A 20,640-nucleotide genomic window follows, 5' to 3' on the forward strand; every position below is an offset into this window, starting at 1 on the left:
TGGGCCTAGTTTTCAAATTATATTAATGAGCCTTACTCAAGTTTGTTTCAAATAGATTATTCTAAAATTGATCAAAAATAATAAAAAAAAATGTGTAAGCACAAACACCTTTAGTATCTCGAGAACTTTTCTTAAGATAATATACTGTATGTTGCAGAACGTCCACTATTCTCCAGATACCCATTTTGTTATATGCCACTGAATATCACACTTCCTCTCTAGGTCTCTGCAAACTGTGGAGTACTTCGAATGACCTGGAAATTCCAGAACATCTCTTGTGCTCAATAAAAAGAAAAACAAAAAAATCCAGTGCTAAAAACAGCATCCTGACCCTGTGCAATGGTTGAGCTGTCTGTACACAGCAGGCCCCTCTGACATTATTGGGAGTGTGCTGTCCGGGAGCATTCATCTCTAAAAAGACAAGATTGGAAGTAATATTTGTGCCGCACACCTGCTCTGACCACTGTAACACCCTTTTGTCTTTTCTCATAAATTAATTGCTTTAAAAACAGGGCAGCTTACTCAAATTTATTCCCCTCTCTAAATTTTAGCAGCAAAGGTTAAAGAAACCGATCCACCCATATCCTCTAATACATCATCAATTCATTATTTTAATCTTCAGCAGGATATAAAAAAAGTAAAACAATCTTTAAAGGCAACGATTCTTTTACTCCTTTCATTGTCCACATAAGTTACAGAGGAATACAGCAGGTGCGTGACAAAAATATTAGATAGTTGATATGGTCCAAATGTCTGTTCGATATCAGCCGTTCACATTTCATTCGCCAGTTCGTCAGGTTCTGCTGAACTATCTCCGTTAATTGTGATACTCATGTCCTCTTCATAGCCAGGTGGCATGAAAGATAAAGCATAAGGGAAGAGCTTGTGGCAGCTGACTCTGTAGGACTCGGCAACTTCTTTGTTGTCTCCTAAGCTGCCATCACGCAAGGCTTCCAGCACCTCAGTGCAGGTCTGCAAATCATGGAAATAAGAAAAAGGGAAACAAAATCACTATGGATAAACTATATATACATAGCCGTCAATCACAGAGGTGGACATATACAATGACAGGCTTCAATGTTCAGTAAACATTCACCCAGTTTTGTTTGTTTAGATGTCATACGCAGACTACTGGCTCTCTCTTCATGATTTTGATTAATTTCTACAGTCTGCAAATAGTGCACCTCTCCTCCCACACTGTCCCCGCCAAGGCTTAGCCATCCCTGGGTAGAAGAACTGGAAAATATGTTTGCACCTCTCCCCTGTGTACAATAAAACTGAAGTGATGAGGGTTACATCACTTCTGGTTTGAGCACTGTAATTTGCTGGCCACTGAGAACATGATCTGTGCTCATCTAGCTGCACTGGAATACCGAGGTGACATCAGGGGTCTCCTTAAAGCTGACCTGTCACTGCCGATGTGTTATCACATTTGATAGCAAAAAAGGTTAAAAAAAATGAAGTTTAATAAAAACAACCCCCCCCCCCCCCCCCAATTCCAGGGTCATCATTCATGGCTAACTCTAAACTGATGTCCTGTACAGGCTTTTAAAGAGTTGCCTATGGACAATAGTCGGTATCGTAATTTTCCACATGTACATGCAGTTTTGAGGCTTGCATGGTTTGCTATTAAATTGATGCAACCTCATCTCATATCTTATCTTGTTTATGTGCACTAAAATAAATTTGTACACATTTCCTCGCTGAAATGTCGAGATTGATAAACAGTTGCACAAATATTGGGTGCCCAAAAAAATAGCAACTGACACCATTAATTCTACAAGGTTTAGGTTGGGGGTGGTCAGTAATCTTCAGGTCTAGAATGTGCCTTTTAACGTGTGCAGAAAAAAAAACCCCACAGCTCTGGCAGCAAAATAGTTAAAATCACTCAAATGATGTTTATGGTACAAAAAAAGGCGTTATCTGGAAATGCAAATAAGCATTTTTTGTACAATTTTGTGCATTGCTTTGTGACTGTAAAAGCTAAAACAAAAGAAAATGATCAATGGAAACAAAAATGGGAATAGGGGAGAAAGAAGTTAATTAGGGCTAATGATAGTTTACTGCCTGGACCACCAGGTATGTTACACAGGTGTGCAGCTCAACAGCTTTTAAGGTGCCCATACACCTTGCGATTTTCATTTGATTTCTTTCGTCCAATCATCGAACCCCTTTTCGATTTCCGCTCCAATACCGCATCATGCACAGACCAATGTAGATTTTTATTATCATTCATTAGCAATACTAACTGGCCGAATTTCGTCGATCAACAGTACGGATTTTGCGTTTGCACATATGCAGTTGTTCAAGTTGCAATTCTTTTTTTCCGTACGAAAATGCCACTAATCCTTTACATTTCGTACAATTCAAAAAGTTTTCCAGCTTGACCGATCGGGGAAATCCGCCCAGTTGTATAGTAATTGTGATCATTCACTTCCCATCTAATGGCTGATTATTGTACAAAAACCCGATCGCGGTTGTTTTTTTGAACGATAATCGCAAGGTGTATGGGCACCTTTAGTCATGACTGAACTGAACACTGGAAATGATCCCGTGCAAGCAAATCACTTACTTGGAGACTTCGGTTAGTGAGGGATTCATCCAATGCTGCTGCTAGCTCTACTGCTCGCTTTTGACTAGAAGGATCCAGATAGTACATCATTTTGGCAGCTGTAACATTAAACATACTTATAAATAAACAGTAACCTTAAGCCAGCCAACCTGTGCCTGATATCAAATAATATGCATCTGGGTGTCAATCTTTTATATTTTTTCAAGAACAAACAGTTGTCTGACTGGTTTTTGTCACAAGTCAAATAATCAGAACGCTATTATGAGCTTCCAAACAGCGGTTCTACATTCATTTTTATTGCTAAAATGACCCCGTCATAATAGGTGACCGGCAGAAATAATCTTAGAAACTTGCCAAGCGCCCTAGGTGCTGATTGATATGTTTTACTTTGAAATCTGTAATTCTTAGAACAATCCAAGCTAAAGATTGACCCCCCCAAGCATCTCTCAATGAAACGGGGGCAACCTATAAAAGGAGCAGCCCACAATGAACTTGGAAGGACTGGTGGCTTTCCCCAAAGCAACCCAAAAGTTGCATACTGCAGGTGTCCGGGTTTTAGGGCCTGCCAGAGCACTTTTATTGACAGATGTTTAACCAGTTGACATCCGCGGTGTTAAACCCCCTTCCCATATTATACTGACCAGCATCTAGCAGTTCCACATATTACAGTCAGCTGACAGGCTTGCTTTAATGGTAAAATTCTGGTCATCAACTTCATAATGGGCATACATTTGCCTTTTGTGAACAGACCAATTCTATTGAAGCAGCATTCATTCATTTTGTATATAGCTACACAAGCTACAAAGTACAACGGCAAAAGCAACTCAACAGCGCAGGGGAGATGAGTTTAAGGACAAAACAAATAGGGAACACTGCTTCTATTAAATTGACCACTGTCAAATCAAATCAAACACTAGCTGAGGTTTGACATGTTCAGCTCCCAAGTCTTTACACTCTGACCTAAATTACAGCCTTCCCTCCAAAATAAAACTAAATGTTTTGCATGGAAGTGATGCTAGATGTCTCATGGTTTCTTCATTTATACACTGCACTATAGCAGATGATGTTTAGAATTAAAGCAGTTCACATACAATGATCTACTACTGGGACTTGTGACACATATGTATGTTACACGTGTTCTCTCTCTTTCCTCTAAATCAACATTACTACTTTTACTGATTAGAACAGTATCCAAATGAACATTTAAGAACCACCACATTTGGATAGTGTTTGTGTTTAGAAATCTCCTATGGAACATTTAAAGGTCTACCTGATAACCGGTGGGGTATTGAGTCCTTGTTCTCTTTCAGGATAGCATTGTTAAAATTTGCAGGACTTGTTTCACCAAAGAGTCTGTTCATTTCTTGTTTTAACACTGTTCTAACGGATTCATTTAGTTCTTTGCTCTCAGATACTGTAGAAGAAAAAAAAGATAGCAATTACACTTTGCAATCAAGGATTATACGAGTATCCAGAACACACTTGAGCATGAATACATACTGTCCTATTGTATGAAAGTGCAATAAAGCATTAGCTCAATTATTATGCCAGTGATGGGCCTCCTATCCACGTCAGATGCAAGTTCTATAGCTATTGCCTGACATCCAAACAGAAATTCTCACATTCCAAATGTCAAATCCCAGGCAGTTGCTATTGCAGAAGTGTAACAGTTCTTGGAATGATACATAAAGCCCAATATATTCAAAGGGGACCTCTCACTTTTTAAATATCCTATAAAGCTGCCCTTACCAGTAATGATATCATCTCTCAGTACAAGGATCCGTTCAATGAAAGAATCATACTGAACCTTTCCACATTCATCTGCACTAAATGCGCTGTTTGGGCAAAAAACCTTTTTTACTGAAAAGGACTAACTATCCTTGTTGGAAAACCTCACTGTGCTAAACCAAACTGATCTTTTGGCTTGCCGGTGTCAAATGATCATTTCTGTAGATAAACATTTGAAATAATTGCACTTATGATCAAAGGATTATTCATGGTTTGATGTCTTCTCAAATAAACAGTTGGTTTGACTCCAACGCTGGGTTCACACCTTAGCGTATTGGAAACTCGTGTTTGCCGCGCGTTTCTTACAGCGATTTACGGTAAAAGAAACGCGTGGCAAACGTGAGTTTCCGAGGGGGTATCCGGCTGTATCCTGATGGATACAGCCGGATACGTGCGTTAATACGCCCCAAAGAAGCTCCTGTACTTCTTTGTGCGTATGGCGTTTTACCGCGCGATCGTACGCGCAGTAAAACGCGCAGGTGAGAACCATGCCCGTAGGCAAACATGGCTTTTCACCTGTTGCGCGTTTTACCGCACGTTCCTCAGGTGTGAACCGGTCCTTAGCTGAACTTCGTAGTGGAAATGTGGTAATTCAAGAAAGACTGTGGTGCACTACGGTGCCAATGATTTGGAATGAAACCCAAATGTACATACATTTCCAGCACGCCAGTTGTGGTGCACTACTAATAAAAAAAACAACAAAAGTGCAAGTTTAATGTGTGGGTGGTAAGTGAATCGGGCCTAAAAAGGTTTTTATGCATTTAGGCACAATAGGCAAAATGTAAGCAGTAATAACAATGCTGTATGGTACTGGATGGATGTTAAAAAAAAAAAAGAGGGGGTAATCAATGCATACATTCATTTGCATGTGATAGTTTTCCCAAAATATAGTAATTTATAACATTTTAAGTGACCTTGTATTTATATTTATGGTAAAGGTTTTAAATGAAGCCATACCAGTGAAAGAAGTCTTAATACTTAAGTACTGCTTCCCACACAGTTTCAACCTTGAAATCTTCAAGGAAACCAACACTTTTGGAGTGTCTATCTCTCTGGTCCCCCCGCAGTTCTTACTGGTTCATCCCATCGACCTCCATACCACTACAGTTTAGAAAGTGATAGCAAACGGAAAAAACACTGAGGTGATGGGAACCAGGGTGATCGACACTCCCAGAAGCATCCGTTTCCCTACAGACAACAGGAAGGAGGCAGCAGGAAAAGTATTTACAATCTTACTTTACAGAATTAGCCTAATTTAAAACTTTTTAAAAACAGTGACAGGGTCCCTATAAAAGTTTCTCATTTTTTAAATATTCAATGCGCATACATTTGCCAAATTTACACCGGCATTTCTGCCAAAGGACCTTTTCCCCACAGACATAAAAATGTATGCAACACTGTACCCTACCCTCTTGATACACATGTCCCTTGGGCATTAGGTAATCAACTGGACTCTGCTCAGTCTGGAAGTGTAGCTGCTAAGGATAATAAAAGTCAAGGACATTTCTGAAAATGCTATAAATCCAGAATGTTATGTTTTTGTGTAAAGCAGATTGCTCAGTAAACACAAAACTGACCAGACTTTTAAACCAGATTTACCAACCATAAAAGACACAATATAAGCAGAATGCATTAGGCTGGTCTGTAAACCTGAAATGGCTAGAACATGTGAAGTTGCTGTCATGCTCACGTTTAAGAGCAGTCGACATACAGAAAATCGTTTAGAAAGATCTGAAAGAAGCTTGCTACTATGCAGCACTGCAAACAGAATACCCGATAAATGCTGCTTGAACAGTGAATGTTAAAATGATCAACTGATAAAAATGAAATCCAGTCATTTGATATTATGAGCATAGCCAACCTGCCCTAGCTCTGCTGGGCTCTAAACATCCAAGCCAAAGTGATAGTGTTGCACTCATTTGATCTCCACAAAGCCCAAGGTTTTTGTTTGCTTCTGCCTGCTGCTGGGTTGTGACCCTGGCATTAGAGCAAGGGTTATACATATTTATGTCTCCCTGGCCAACCAGTAGTAGGGTTACTGCCAGCGGTGTATGCTGCGGGAGCACATTAGAACTGCAACAACTAATCGATAATAATCGTTGTCAACGATTCTCATTATTGATTTAGTTGATTCAGATTAGTTGATCCACCTCAGCCGCCGCTCAAAAGTTTGGTTATTTTATTATATTAGTTGGAGTTTTACAATCCAGATTTGAAATCCATGAAACGAAATAAAATGGTCTAATATAATATATACAATTATTTAACACTGCACTGGAACGAGTGGTACCGCAATGCTGTGCATTCTAGTGCAGTGTAATTGCAAAAACTGTGCATGCAGTTTTATTCTGAAGTAAACTTTATGTTTTTAACACTCAATTTGTGTGTTTTTATTAAATAAAATGTGGTATTTAATTTTTTTTTTCATTTTATCCGATTAACCGAAAACAATAAATCAGTATGATAATAATCGTTAGTTGCAGCCCTAGAGAACATTAAATATTTGGGATTGACCTTGTGACGTTCTCATTCCCCCATGGCTCCTGAGGTGTTGTCACTGTGGTTTAGCTAGGCTTGTGGCCTATGGAGGCTCTGCATGTGAAACTGACTCACGTTGGGGTACTAGGGAAGAGAGACTGCTGGAAGGTTAGGCTCAATCCCTACAAGGGGGTTTGGTAACTCTCCTTTGCGTGGGGGCACAAACGTTTTCTAGCCAGTTGAGGTTCTGATACCTACAATGCTGTCTGTCTTGGCCTAAAGCGGACCTTTACACTCAAAAATCAAATCCTACCAATGCATACCTCTATGTATGATGATTAATAACAGACATGTCAGGTGTAAAATGCTGCGATTGTGAAATACTTACACTTGCAGAACATTCACTTCCTGCTTTGAAAGGGCAAAATGACTTCAGTTTGCCAAAGCAATGCACACTGGGATTGCCTTGTCATCAGCAGAGCATTGCTGGGAAATCTCATCTGTAATCTCACGAGATCACAGGGAAAGGCATTTTCCTCTCCTGAGATGATGTGCATATCCTAGTCACATGTCTAGTCACATGTGCCAGAAATCCAGGAAGTAAAAGGAGAGCTAGTAATCTGCCCTTAGTAAACATGGCCACTGTCAGAAGACTGGGAAAGAAAAGAGAAATAAGGTATGCAAAGAATATAAAGCCTGCAAATAACTAGAAGTAAGTGTTTGTAGATTGTTGTTACTAAACATTTCTAAAGGTCTGTTTGTCGTTATTTTAAAGATTTGGGTAAAGGTCCGCTTTAAAAGGCCCTCTGTACTGCATAGCTGGAAGAAGCTTTCCTTTGTGTCTGAAGCCCTTACCCCCCTCTTCCTGTGAGTTAGCAAGAATAAAATCTTTAAAACATCTTAAAAGAGACTGGCCCCCAACTTGCATTCACACCCCACACTAAGCCAAGGCGTTACCCTGAGGTAACATGTTAACCCACCCTCACACTGGGGGTCCCTAACCTGTTCCTGGGGGGGTGCTACAGGAGCAATAATCCTACTTTCTTTTGCGCTAGCTTTCTATAAAATCAGGACACAGGACTTACCTGCACACAAAAAACGGACCAAACACTGGTGAAGCCAAGGATGGTTAGAATCTATGGCAAATGCCCTCTTCACAGATTGCAACATCAAAAGGAATTTTTCTATTAAAAATAACAAGCAAAGTTTTGGCTGAACAGATATTGCAGCAGATCATTCCTGATTGGTACAATGGGCTTCATTTTCAAAACTTCAACCTGAAGAGGACATGAGGGCCTGTTTAATACTGTCATTGTCAGAAATGCCATTGTCAGAAAAGTGGGAGCTAGAACTTGAGTTGGCCAGCTCATGTTTAAGCTGCATCTGTATGGGCCATACACTTCAATACTTCCAAAACAAGATGGTTGTGTCATTTCTAATTTATTAGGATTGTATAGGACTGATGTGTTTCAGAAACAAAATTCTTATTGTTAACATTCTACCTCGCCTTTGTATAGATATACGTTTATATCATATTAGTTCTTTTTCAATAAAACAGCCGTTTTAGAAAGTCCAAATATTTATATGCTCAAATTGTGAACATAGCAAAATACAGAACATAGGTTTCTTACCTTTTCTGAAGTAGATTTCAAAGGCATATAGATGGGTTTCTATTTTGTTCTTAACCAGATTCTTTAGTGGTGTTAAGAATTTTATAGCTTCTTCTAATGGATTTTCCACCTAAGTGAAGTTAAAAACAAAAAACATTGCTTAAATAAAATAATCGTTGGTGCCAAAGGTAACAGCAATAGCTTCTGTTGCAAATACTAAGACAATAATATATTGCAGGGAAAATAATATTTTTGTTTATTTTATTCCTAGACCATCAACAATATGATGCAGTGCTTTACAGGGCATTAAAGCATAAACTCATTTGTGGTCCTGCCAAAGTGCTTTTTAAAATCTACTGCCCCGACCACAGTCGGACAAGCTCTAGGACCAACCATTTTTAACCTACTTATTTTAGCAGGATGTTTGGATTTGTAAGAGAATAATTCCTAAAAGACTGGTACCCAGTCTCCCTACTCAGAGCCCCGGTAATTTGTGCTAAAGATTAGCTTTCAAGACAAAAATTTTTGGCGCTCTGACAATCTCCTCAAAATACCCATCATTCATGCTGAAGAGCGGCCCTCAGGCTACCACTACTTAGCATTCTCTGACTACACAGCCCAGCCTTATAAACGTATTGCTTTTCAATAGATTTTTTGAACATACCTTGGCTAGCTTTTCAGGAATGAGCTCTTCCTTTGGGCCTCCAATCTCTTCATCGTCATCCTCCTTTTTCTTCTTCTGGTTCCTCTGCTGTTTCTCCTTCTCAGCATTCTTCTTTTCTTCTTCGAGCTGAGCTTTTTTCTGAGCTCTCCTTTGCTTATTGCGCAGTTTCTTCAGCTCTTTGTCAGACATATTGGCTACGAGAAAATTCAATGTATACAGGATTTAAGGGTGATAGACCACACAAAGTGACATTTTGGTTCAGAAGGACTGGTGAACATCTCAGAGAATGCAACCGCAAGTTCCCACCCGTCCCCCACCATATTTCCTCCCTCTACTGTCACCTACATAGTGTTGTCACAAATTAGGCTTTGGTGATATATAGTAGGGCGTTAGATAAGAAGGTGTGGAAGGAAAATTATTTTGAAAAAACACTAAACATTTCCCATACGGTTCACAGGCCACTAAGACCAGGTATGAATGCAATATTAATACCTGGTTATAAGCCTTGTCAGGTTAAGTTCAATATAGGAAGTTAGAGGGGTTTGGACTGCCCTAAGTGGACAAGCATTACTAATGATCGATACAGCTTAAGTGTTTATAAGGGAAAATAATTGATTTGTTCCAATTTACTTAAACCCTGCAAAATATCTGAATTGTGTAAGGTAGGGTCAGTCCATCCCTAGTAACATTTACAGCTCTGCCAGATTTATCAATATATCATCTGCATACAAAGATACACACACTTTCAATTAACTAATCTTGAGACCTAGGTTTGTGTCAGTATGAACTTTTTCAACTAGCGGCTTGATGGATAGGGCAAATAATATGGGGGGTGGGAGGTGGACAGCCATGTTTGTTTCCCCTATATATGGGGAAAGGCTCTGACATATTATTAATTGGAAGTGTAGCAGTAGGATTATGGTATGATAACTTCACCCAGCCAATAAAATTGTAATCTGTTTTTGGACTTGGACCTAGTCTCCAACATAGGGCCACTCTATGGGGTCAAAGACCTTATTAGTATCCAACAATACAACAACTCGGGATCCTTATGATATAGATCTTAAAGAACTGCAACAAAGGAGTTTCTTGAGCGGTTTTTGGAGAAGTCCAATTAGGGCTTCCCATACCAACGTTACTATTCCTCAACATATTCGTGAAGACCTGGAGTTTTATCTGGAGTAGAAATCATAATCTCTTGTTCTCGCACCAGTAATGGGTGCCTCAAAAAGTCTTGGGACATTTGTGCATGAATTTAGATAGACTACAGACCAGAACATAACCCACTATTGCACAGGTAAAAAAAAAAATCAAAATCACAGTATGAGGGATGTTAAAACTGGAGGCTACATTTACATACAGTACATACCCCCTCCCCAACACACACACTGTTATAAATAGGATGGCTGTCCATTTTCTCTGCATAGCTACACTTATGCCTCCACAGATATCAGTCCCTGATACCTTTTTAAACAATGGCACTTTAGAGTGAGATTTCATGTGTTTCAAGCTGGCAAGAGTGAGAACAAAACAAGATAGGAATGCTGGTTTAAAGAATGGGCTGTAATTTTAAAATGGAAATCACACTTGTTATTAACATTACTGACAAATAGTTTTTCCACATACCTGTGTCTGCTTCATGCTCCTTATTCTCATCCGTTAAAGGATTGTCATGAAGTTTCAGGTAAATTTCTATAGCGATCCGGGCAGCTTTGAAGTAAAATGGGTGTTGTCTGAGTACGTCCTCTAACTTTAGCAAATCTACATATGACCTGAGTGTAATTTTTCTCATACAATAGGTGTGGAAGTCAAACTGGTCATCAGTGATCTCTACAAAATGCTGAAATAAAATGACAAAGGATATAGTGTATCAGTTGCACACTAAGCAGAATAATATATGCAGAAAGAGTTCCACATTTATAGAGGTAATAATGACCTCCCCCCACCCCCACATCTAAATAAAAACAGTGGCAAAGCTAAGAGGTAAAGTAAATTAGAAAAAAAATGGATTGACAGATCCACTATGCACAAAGGTCAAGACTCAGGAACCAGTCCCTGGGAAAGGAGCATTACCATTTTATGGTGTGAGAGAGACCTGTACGTTGGATATATACCAAATTAACTATAACTGTCCTTTTCAGGATTCAAAGCATAAAAATATGATCTGATCTAAAAAAAATAAAAAAAAATGTATAAAGTCAAAAAAAATATTTCAAAATATTTGTACACTTACTCGCTCAATTTCATGGCATTTTTTAAGTGCTTCACCATACTTGTTCATAGATCTATATGCTTGAGCACACTCCGTCTGGAACCACATGCACTGCATTTCATTCAGGTTCTCTACAGCTGAAGTGCCTTCCTGTAAAAAATGAGATGTTATTGTGCAAAACTCCTTACTTTCATTATATTTTTAGATTAAGGAGGGGCTCTGGGCAAAACATGAACATGAACTCCCCCCTACCATCCCACGCCCTCCAACTGGTCACTATCATTGGGGGGGGGACCCACTGTAAACCTGTGGCTCAGCCTCCACCTACCTGAGCGACAAAGACCTGCAGATGAGCAGCTAAGTAGATTACTTAAAATATACAATACCACCATAATAAAGAATTATCATGTGTAGAGCAAATTTACAAGCAGAGAACACAACGTGCTGGAATGACATTTGCACACATTTAAAAATAAACTGTGAAACAAACCCTTGTAAACTTCGAGCACATCTCCTCAGCATCCTTTATCATGTTGGCTTTCAACATGTACTTTGCACACTTTGAGTTGATAAACCTATCTGCTGTGTCCAGGGCTTGAGCTTCATCCATCCACCGAACAGCCTCTTTGATGTTACCAGCATGCTAGAAGAGGGAGAGAAAACCAATGTCAAACATAACACATTGTATCAATTGAAGCCAATACAAATAAAAAACAAACGCATGAATGGTGTACATATTAAAAAGAACTACTCTGGGCTTATTCTTGACCCTTGCAGTGGGGCTACCCTTACACTAAAAGGGGTTAAGTGCTTGTTTTCATCTAGGGACGAAAAAAAAAAGCTATACTCACCTGAACCGCAGCTGGCTGGCTGTTAAACCTGTACTTCCAGCCTCTCTTCCTCTCTGCTCCAGCGGTCTAAGGTCCTGTGAGTCATCACATCCTGAGGACACCGAGGAATATACCATTGCTGGAGCAGGGAAGGAGACAGGCTGCCGGAACCAGACTAGCAGCCAGCTGGCTCCAAGGTTCAGCCAAGTATAGCTTATTTTTGTCCCTACACAAAAATCAGCGTTTAACCCTCGCAGTGCAGGGGTAGTCCTACTGCAAGGGTTAAAGTGACATTAAAGTCAAATTGTTTTTTCCCTCCCCCCCCCCATGTTAATGTTAGCACTTAACTTAAATGATGTCTCTTATTCCGATCTTCTTTCCTGATGTTTTCATCTCTCCGATCCAGCGCTGACTGCTCTGTCCCTCTGATCCAGCGGTGTCTGCATGCGGGTGCACGCGTCCATGCTCATCTCCCGGCCGAGAATGGGAACAGCGCATGCGCCCGCCCCAAGATGCTTTGCGGCCGTACGAGCAGTTCCTGATTCTCGGCGCGGGAGTGCGCAGCGATAACGAGGTAAGTTTAAACCTAGTTAAAGCGGGGTTTTTTTAAAAACTTCTTGCCTATATCTACTGCTTGCTAGTTATAAGCAAAAAAACGGAGGGTTTAGAACCCCTTTAAGAATACTTATGAGCTGAGTTATTCTTTTAAAAAAAAACACTGCACAAACTATTCCTAAAATTTCTTAATCTCTCTTGTAAATGGATCCTTAACATTTGAAGTAGGCTCCTAGACTAGCTGGTCTCCTAATATTTACATGAATTTGTCTAAACCTGTGTCAAGTTAAAAATCTATCCACATCCAACTGCATTAATGGGGCTCCACCAACTTTAAAACTCTTCTCGGGCAGCAAAAATCTTCCAGTTTATCACTACCTCTGAAAATGATTAATTGTATCCCCCAAAAGATAGTGTCCTGGAAACTGAAGCACAGAAAACGGCATTGTGGGAGGCCAGGAGTGTGCCCCACACCAGAAGTTGCATAAGTAGAGTGGCATGGCGGACATGGTTGGGTAATTTCAAGGTAACTGGCCACATAGAACCTAAATAATACATAAATGGGAATTTTACACTGAACTCTGCTAGTAGTCTTTCCTAGGGAGCCATTTACACTAAAATAAAAAAATGTTTAAGTTTCAAATTTTTTTTAAATTACTTTCTACGCAACAGCACATTTTAAAACTTTTTTTTTTAAAATAAAAACAGCACACTTAAAGAGCCCACATGTGTAAATGGACCCAAACAGCCTCGAAGACATTAGGAGACCTATTTTTTTTTTTACAACGATATTAGGTTTATACGATCATCCCTTGGGACAATAGTAGAGAAAAAAAAAAAAAACCTCAAAAATACTTTATACACTTTCAAGAACTCAAAGGCATGAAGGTATGTTTCACTGATGTCATATCTAGCAGGTTTATTCAGCTACCTTGTATATTTTAGCTTTCACAAGGAAGAGTTCGATCAGCGTTGGTGTGCTTTCAATAGCTGCATTAATGTAATCCAGAGCTAAAGACGATAGACCAATCTTGTCATAGTGCTGTGCCAAGTAGTACTGAACCCACAGCAATGTCGTTGGTGGTTCTTCTTTGCCATCATCTGTGCAATTAAATAAGACAGACACGGGATTACATGTTGAGAGTAACTTACCAAATCATGCAAAAATTAAACATCTACTATTACAGAAATCTGATAATTCTGGCTTAAGATGAACTTGTGCTTTCTCTATTAAAGGTAATTAACAGGTCCACTTAATATCCAGGCCTCTTTGCTGCTCTTACTAACCACATTCCCCTTTGCTCCTTCAAGTTTGACAGAACCAAGTGAGCAAGCCCTGTGCCACGCAAGCACCACTCCCTGCCAAAATGTGACAAAACTCATGCCTAGGTATTGACAGCTCAGACTGCCAAACTCTGTATCATTAAAGTAACGGAGGTCACATGATCCTCCATACCCTGGAAAAATACTTAGTAATCGAAGTCACACTTACCATTGATGTTAAACAGTCGGCAACTTTTTAGTGATGTCTCATAACCTACGACAAGGTTTTCAATAATCTCCACCTGAGAAGTACCATGAAAATAAAGTTTAGAAGCTGAGACTACAGTACAAGTCCAAATTCAAAGATGTAAAAACACATTTGGTTATAAAAGAGAAATTGAAAATGCACGTAGCCACCATTACTTTACCTTCTCCTTGTCACCATACAACAACCGCAAAGTGTTGAAAACAGGAGGGCACCCTTTGCTGAAGTTCATCCTCAAAAATTTATCCAAGCACACTCTAAATTTTTCACCTAAAACAGAGTATTGGGTGAACAAGCAGCAGAGCAATTGTACATTAGCAGGACAACGGATCATTTTACACACCTGTTAAGAAGTTTAAAGGCAGTCTCCTTGACACCAAACCTTTGGGAAACTTCGTCCAACTGTCCTCATAAATCTTCAGCCTCTCTTCCATGGTGGCTGTAAATGGATATACATACAAAATGTTTTATAACAGATATGCTTAAACCAAAACCATGTACTCCACTTAATAACATTTTGTTTTAAGCAAAATCTGGTACATAAATACAAAACAGAATAACTAATCTGCAGAATTCATGACCAAGAAAAAAGTATATATATTCTTACAGTATGCAGATAATACATGTAATAATAAACCGCCGTCTATTAATTTACTTTTAATATAATGGGCATTTAAAGTGTCAGCAAACCCATTTCAACTAGTTCATATGTAACATCAGCTACTCTAACAATGGAAGCAATAGTCTATAACTCATATGTAAATATTGATGCTAAACACCTTTCTCCCAATGCTATTTACTGTGGCCACATAACATATTGTAGTTGGTCTGCACTGTGAGATCTGGGGGTAGAAGCAAGTAGGTAACCTCTGAACTAGCCTGAAGACATCAGAGGAAAGAGAGCAGATGTCTTTCAAGCTTCTAGAGTTGCCCCACCAGCTGACAAAGAGTCACATGGAGCAGTTTCCAGCAAAGAAGTGGCTGGCTTCCTAACATAGAAATGGCTGACCATTGCAACTGACAATAAGAAATCCATGGAAAAAGCAGGATTAACGTAATTTACTAAGAATGACAAGTTGCAATAAAGTAGTATTAAACTCTCAAACCTTTTTTTTTAAATAATGAATCCAGACCAAAATAAATACATTGCCCAGCAATGCATTTCTTAACATTTTTCCCCAAGTAAAATAGTAATGTTCCCAAACAGCAGCTCCAACTCACTCAGCTCCACTACCCTGAACATCCTGTCCAGTACAAGGGACACCAGTCTCCAGTAGCTGTCCTACTAGATTACAGAACAAAGACGGGAGGAGGGGACATCCCGCTGAGCCTATTTGTGGGGACACACACAGCTTACTAGCACACACAAGTAGCTGCCCTAAAACAGGATATTAGGGCCAGGGTTCAGAATTTGAGATATAAAGTCAAAAGGTTTTTAAGCTATCTCAAATTTTTCCCGCAAGTGCTTGAGGACCAATTTGAAAAACAAAAATTACAGTGGGGAAAGTTAGAACAAAACATCATAATTTTCTTTTACAATCATCTTCCTGCGCCTCAGGTTTCTTAGGGATTCCAGCACTAAAAAAAATACATTTTAATTCCAGGGTGCAACACTACATTACAATGTCCGCAAGGGGGTTCTTTTGTCTCTTACATTTTTAAAAGCTCACTTCTTCTAAACTGGTATCCATGTGTAGATGATGGAGAATTCAATGACCTATAATATTTTCTTAAACCTCTTGAAGACTTCAATTGCAAGAACTCTTTGATTTTAATACCATAACCAAACACATGCTGCAGCCATTATTAGAATGGTGCCACATCTTTCTGCGACAACATGAGTAGGCACAAAAGTGGGCAGGACAGATCCAAGATCTAAGACCTGTAGCAATGGGCCTTTGCGTGCTTCAAGTTGTTTTGCATTTCCATAAAAGGTCTACAGGAATGCAAAACCTGATTGAAGCAGGTCAAAAGAAAGTCCGAGGGAGGTCACTTGCACCTGTCAATTTCTAAATGAGCTCAGATACATCTCAAACTGATGACATCAACACAAGCCCAAAGCTCAGTAACTTAGGCTGTTAAGGCCGTGACACACTGCACGCGAAGCCGTGCAGAGTGAAGCAAAGCTATCCGGCACGGAGCTTTGCGTGCAGTGTGTGAGCTGAGTGCAGTCAGATGATTGACTGCACCTTCAGCCAATCGGCACGTGCTTAACAACCGGCCAGACGTCGCATCCCATCGCGCCGGTTTATACGCGAGCTCTCGCCAGCTGAGGTGCCCAGAAGAAAATGACATGACACACTGCTCCGCGCCACCACTCCGCCTGCCAATAACCAATTACCAATAACCAGGACAAGAATGTTCCGAGTTTGCTTGCATATTTGTTCTGGGTCAGTTCTAAAGTAACAGGATCAACATGACAGATTGGCAGTTAGCATTCTCAGGAAGTCAGCAATAGCAAAGTCCACCTTTTCTTTTTATGTGAAAATGTTATATTAGCGGCTTCTACTTATTTCTTCTAAATCAATACTTACATATACATACAAACTAATGTAGAATTACCTGGCCTCAGGGCATTTTCTAAACCCTTATAATATGCCCAGTTCTCAGGGCTCCTCTCCTGCAAACCTCGATAAACATCTGCTGCCTCCTCAAGTCGACCCAAACGCAGCAATAATTCTCCTGGGGGAAAAAAAACAGAATTAAGTGCACTTTAAAAAAGAAATATTGAAAAGAAAAATAGAGGTGCACTGAAGTGAAAAAAAAAAAAAATTGTCAGGCCGAAACCGAAAATGGTTTTTATTCTAACTTTTTCAATTTTTAAAAAATATTTAATTTTTATTTATTTTTTATAAAGTTTTATTTTTTTAGATTTTATTTATTCATTTTTATTAAATATTTTTTACTTTACTGTTAGGGGCTTTGGGGAAATATTGGGGGTCTAAGCAGACCCCTATTTCCTTTTTAAAATAGAAAAAGAGATTGAGGACTCAATCTTTTTCTTGGCCCTCTATGTATGCATGTGAGTTAGGGACCTTAGATTGTAAGCTCCTTGAGGGTAGGGACTGATGGGAATGCGCAACTATGTAAAGTGCTGCATAAATTGTCGGTGCTATATAAATACCTGTAATAATAATAGTGGGGTTTTCTCATTTTCCCCTGTGAAAGTGGAAATACGCTAAGTTATCACAGAACAGATGGCACAAGGAAATCTTCCAAAGTGGACACAGAAGGCATTAAAAACCCCCCAAAAAAACCATTATTAGGTAGTAGCAGTTTATGATTACAGTGTACCTACACATCAGTCCGTCCTAGAAATCGTTTACATAAAAGGGCAGACTGCCATATATCCGAGTAAACTGTAGGCAGAATTCAGAAGCAAGAGTGTCAAAAACGTTATCCATGACACAAAATGAATATCAGTGAAATGCCTCTTATTCTGGATTGATCTTAGTCACAAGTTAAATACCAGAAAACGCACATGAAGCTTAAAAATATACCTTTTGTTTCTTCCACTGCTAGCTTATCACAGATCTGCTTTTCATATGTAGAAAGATGATCCAATGCCTCCTTAAAGAGCTCAGCTTCACGGAGGACCTGGTTCTGATAAAGCAGCAGCTCACTATACTCATAATCGACTTTATCGGGAGAAGTCTAAGAAAAAAGCAGAGCAGACAACTTCGATCATTCTGAATCCTTGTACACAACACAAACCGAAAGAGAAAATAATCTTAGTAATTTTGAACGAAGTAATGCATAGTATTTGAGGTTGAAGAAGAAGAAAAAAAAGACACCGGTCCATCGAGTTCAACCTTTGTGAGCATGTGTGTATGTACGTTTCTGTATGATTCACCAAGAGTACCTGTAACCCTGTTTTCAGAGGAAAGAATCTAAACGATTTGAAATGATTCCATACGCTCAGCTGATACCACTACTTCTGGAAGAGTCCCACAATGTTAACGCTCTAACAGAAAGAATCCCCTACGCCCTTTGTGGTTAAACCTTTTCTCCTCCAAATTCAGGTGGGGGCCTCTTGTCTTTTCTAGCGAGTTTACAGTAAAAAAAAGTTTATTACTGATATTACTGTCACCTTTCAAAAATGTGTACATCTAAATCATGTCTCCTCGTAGTCATCTCATTTCTAGAGTTAACCGGTTTTAATTTAGTAACCTTGTCTCATAGCTTTGTTGCCCTTCTCTGAACCCTCTCCAGTTCAAGGACATTCTTTCTGTGGATTGGTGTCCAAAACTGGACCGCATAATCCAGATGAGGCCCAACCAGTGATCTATAAAGTGCCAAAATAATTGCTTTGTCTCTACAGTACATTCCCTTTTTAATACAAGACAGTACTCTGCTCGCTTTGTTTGCCGCAGCTTGGCATTGTATGCCGTTATTCAATCTGTGGTCTACTATGAGCCCCCGAAACTTTTTCCATTTCTGACTTCCTTACTGGTGCATCCATTAATGTGTAGTCTGCATAGTTAACATTTCATTTGCAGACTTTGACCAATTAAAAAAAAAAAACCTGAAGGGGGAGGCCAAAGCTACCAAGTGCCAACTTTCTCGTTGTGCAATTTGGAAAGAGCATCCTAGCTAGACAACAGCCTTAGCTAACTTACAGGGCCAAGGGGAAGGGTGGCCAGGGGCCTCAAAGTATCGGCCCGCGGGCCAATTGCGGCCTGCGAGACTGTCACAGGTCGGCTCAGTAGATCGGGAGGTGAGCGAACACATACAGGCGTTCGCTCACCTGTCACAGCTCTCTGCCGTGACAGGGGAGGGGCTGGATTCCCCCCTCACCGCTCTGATCCGCCAGCGCTGACTGGCGGAACGGAGGGGGGAGGTACAGCTGGCTCTGCCTCTAGATAGGCAGAGCCAGCTGTCACTCACACAGCTGGGCGGATCCAGACATAATTGTCGGGATCCGCTTCAGCTGCGGCGTCTCAGTATACCACGAGCAGTAGCTCGCGGTATACTGAGCTTAGGGTGACGGGAGAACGCTAGTTTGTGTCCTCCCGTTACGTTGAGAACTATGGGGAAAAGCCCTAACCCCATAGTTCTCGTTTAACGAACCAAGATAAATAAATAATCCTCAAAAGACTGGAGATCAGTTTTAATATATGCAAAATATATTGAGCACAGCCACTCGCAATACCTGCTGGGTCTTACGGAATTCCTCCAGGATTTTGGCAGCCATCTCATAGTCTTCAAGCAAATGATACGCAATTGCATAACCAATCCAAGATGCCCTTTGTGCTGGCCTCAACTGCAACAACTGGTACCTGGTTTCCTGCAAATTAGGAAAATGTTTCTATTTAAAATATTATATATTTAGAAAAATAAAAGCATACAGAAAGGGTTTATTTGCCATATTCATACATCATCTTCTCACAAAGGTAAAGACTGTTAGATATAATGCTGATACTGGTGCACTAGGAAATTTTCACATACCCGGTAACCTTCCAGGTCCCGCATTTGAATTTGAAGCAGGGAGAGGTCCCTCAGGATCTGGAGATTGTCTTTGTCCCATTTTAATGCATTCCTGTAACACTTGATGGCTTCATCATACTTTTTGTCAGACCTTTGTAATAATCCATACACATGCCAGCCTTGATGGCCAAGTTAAGAAAAATGGCAACTCAATATGCACATATGTACAGTTTTAAACACAGGTTTTCTATCACAGTTGTCTGATACTTAAAATAAGAACACCTAGTGCATGGTTTCGTTGAGGCAATGAATGCATATCACAAAACGGGTTCTGAAAAGCACTTGGATGGATTATGTAAGCTTCATTACCAAGAATACAACTTGGCACAGGACTAGAAGATTTGTAAAGGATACAGACATGACTCTTTAGATCATTTCTCAATCCTCTTCGTACAAGATCATAAGCATCCTCCTTTTTTCCAAGACAATTTAAAGTCAATCCTTTCATTGCCAGAGTTTCTGTAGAGAAAATCTATAGTTTAGTGATCGTATTGGTTGCTTTCATTAAAATTATTAGGTCCTGAAATGTAATTCTTAGAGCAAGAAACCTACACAAATACATACAGGAAAAAGCTCAATATCAACACTCACCCCCATGTTCAGCAAATTTGGGATTGGAAAGTATCTGCTTACAAAACTTCAACCCATTTCGATATTGCTTGTGTTCATAACATCTCTGAATGAAAGAATTGAAGACATTCAGATACACGTAAGAATTTCAAACATTACATATATGTTCATGTAATACAAACTTACAAATTGCAAGAAAACACAGTGCCTAAAACTTCAACTGTACAGCGTATTTAAACCTCAACAATGAGCGTCTCTTATTTGTTCAATTTTGCTTTAACACCATTGAAAAAGTTTTGGTATAACTGTTAGATACGCGCCAGTTACCTGCTCATCATACCAGAAA

The 20,640-nt window shown here is 39.7% G+C and overlaps 1 protein-coding gene across 1 annotated transcript; it reads right to left on the reverse strand.

The window, feature by feature from the left end:
- Positions 1–606: 606 nt before the first annotated feature.
- On the reverse strand, positions 607–20,436 carry NAA15 (N(alpha)-acetyltransferase 15, NatA auxiliary subunit; the record flags this gene model as incomplete). Its single annotated transcript, XM_018557092.1, has 19 exons — positions 607–972; positions 2,573–2,670; positions 3,843–3,986; positions 7,924–8,022; positions 8,470–8,578; positions 9,113–9,306; positions 10,739–10,952; positions 11,346–11,474; positions 11,815–11,967; positions 13,641–13,810; positions 14,202–14,274; positions 14,401–14,507; positions 14,581–14,676; positions 16,800–16,919; positions 17,738–17,891; positions 19,390–19,524; positions 19,686–19,843; positions 20,079–20,183; positions 20,316–20,436. Coding segments are annotated over 19 exons (2,580 nt in total), but the record flags the coding sequence as incomplete, so codon positions are not given.
- Between the last annotated feature and the right edge of the window lie 204 nt (positions 20,437–20,640).

The sequence above is a fragment of the Nanorana parkeri genome, unplaced genomic scaffold (genome assembly GCF_000935625.1).
Source record: "Nanorana parkeri isolate BGI_ZX_2015 unplaced genomic scaffold, ASM93562v1 scaffold267, whole genome shotgun sequence".
NCBI classification, from domain to species: Eukaryota; Metazoa; Chordata; class Amphibia; order Anura; family Dicroglossidae; genus Nanorana; species Nanorana parkeri.